This window comes from Drosophila subpulchrella, chromosome X, assembly GCF_014743375.2.
Source record: "Drosophila subpulchrella strain 33 F10 #4 breed RU33 chromosome X, RU_Dsub_v1.1 Primary Assembly, whole genome shotgun sequence".
Taxonomy (NCBI): domain Eukaryota; kingdom Metazoa; phylum Arthropoda; class Insecta; order Diptera; family Drosophilidae; genus Drosophila; species Drosophila subpulchrella.
Genome location: NC_050613.1, coordinates 509,596 through 511,623, shown reverse-complemented (window position 1 = coordinate 511,623; position 2,028 = coordinate 509,596). Strand labels below are relative to the sequence as shown.

General features: G+C 37.5%; 1 protein-coding gene across 1 annotated transcript; it reads left to right on the top strand.

Moving 5' to 3' along the window:
* The first annotated feature begins 338 nt into the window (after positions 1–338).
* Positions 339–1,000, top strand: LOC119557373 (nuclear envelope phosphatase-regulatory subunit 1 homolog). The gene is made up of 2 exons (XM_037870117.1): positions 339–412; positions 470–1,000. The coding sequence occupies exon 2, from the start codon at positions 547–549 to the stop codon at positions 940–942; it is 396 nt and encodes a 131-aa protein (XP_037726045.1). The 5' UTR covers positions 339–412; positions 470–546; the 3' UTR covers positions 943–1,000.
* The last annotated feature ends 1,028 nt before the right edge of the window (positions 1,001–2,028 follow it).

The following is a 2,028-nucleotide window of genomic DNA, read 5'->3' as shown; positions in this document are numbered from 1 at the left end:
TCTGATCTGTACGGTTCTTTAAGCCGAGTGATGGCAGCACTGCTCGTATGTACAGTAATTTCTCGTCACAAAATAGCTTCTGTATGTTGAAGGTGCAATCGTAAATAGTTTTTTACCAGCTTAGACGTATTATTCGTTGATTGTTCCTACCACAGAATTTCAACTTTTAAGCCTTTTTAAACCTTAAGAGATGTTATTCGGAATAACTTATTTGTTCAAGGATATAAAGTTATAAATACCTTATAACTTTATATCCTTGAAGGAGAATTTGTGGAGAATTTTATTTCAAAATGTACCTATCGTTCAAATGTTTTTATTTTATAAATAAGTTTTCAAACATAGCACTCTCTCTTTAAAAATCATAGTTTGACTTTGTGTTTTTCTCCAAACAGATTTCGTCTGCAGTGCAGAGGTACTTATTTAATTTTTAGCTCGTATGATATTTTGTGTCATAGTAAAAATCCTTCAGATGATTCGGACTTAGTTAATTATTAATTATTCAAGAAGCAATCGGCTAACCAGGAACTAGGGCTCCTCATCGAAGTCATGGGAGATACCTCTAGTCACGGAATGGAGGATACAGAGGCAGAGGACTTGCGGGCCTTCGAGCGCCGGCTGGTTGAAGTAGTCACCACGGAGAAGTCGAACACTTTTCGCTGGCGTCTCGTACTGGGCGCGATCTTCGCTTGCTCGGCTATCAGCGCCTGCCACTGGATGCGAGATGCCAAGGATAGCGAGTCACTAGTTTTCCGAATACTCTCCAGCCACAGTGCATTTGCCTTTTCCGTGGCCACCGTATGCCTGTTAATCATGTACGGAGTCAATCACGCCGCCAAGCAGGACCCCTCTATCCTGCGGGACACTAGAGAGATGCTCTCGCCCTTCCGGCTAAACTGTGACAACAAAGGCCGCCTCATCCCGCTCCCATCGCCCAACGAGTAGCTGGACGTGCATCTTTAATAAATTGACACTGTTGAAATAGTTGCCAGTCAAATAAACTTTCCCTTATACTCAAAATGTAAGAGGACCTTGGCTGGGAATTAAAAAACATTGAAAGTCTTGAGGCTTCTAAATTTTTTAAGTACGCATATAAGTGCCCTGTCCTACACAATAGGCCGGAGACCATTTTTGTGGCCTTAATAATTTGCTTAAAAAAAACAAGCAGCATTTAAAAGATATTTTTTTTTTAATTGAGCTTAGAAATCGTAGTTGTAATATTTATTTATTTATTTGTATAATGCTAACAAGTAACTATAAACTAAATGCTAACAATGGGCATGAGCTATAGCAGCTATAGGCCATCAGCTCTTCTGGTTTAGTATCATTTCATTTTGTTTTCTTTCGTCTATTTGAATCTAGCTTATTTTCTACATGGTTAGATATTTACAATGTTTTACTTTTGTGCTTATTTCTAATATACATTTATTATTATTTTATTTTGTTTTCTCAATAAATTTTTGATTTTATTTTTATTTAATTTAAATTATATTTATACCCTTGCAACGCAGTGAAGGAGACGTTTCCGACCCCATAAAGTATATATATTCTTGATCAGCATGACTAGACGAGTCGATCTAGCCATGTCCGTCTGTCCGTCTGTCCGTCTGTACGTCTGTCCGTCTGTCCGTCTGTCCGTCCGTTTCTACGCAAACTAGTCTCTCAGTTTTAAAGCTATCGGGCTGAAACTTTCCCAAAAGTCTTATATCTTTTGCAGGTAGTATATAAGTCGGAACCAGCCGGATCGGACAACTATATCTTATAGCTCCCATAGGAATAATCGGACAAAAAAATGAAAAAAAATTATATCTTTGGTGTTTTTTAGCATATAAACTCCTAAGCTTGGAAATAACAATTTTTAAATAATTTTGAATTTTGAATTAAATTTTATCGAAATCGGACGACTATATCATATAGCTGCCATAGGAACGATCGGAAAATTTGTGGAAAAATAATATGAAAACAAGGAAGAACGCTATAGTCGAGTACCTCGACTATCAGATACCCGTTACTCAGCTAAAAGGACCAAAG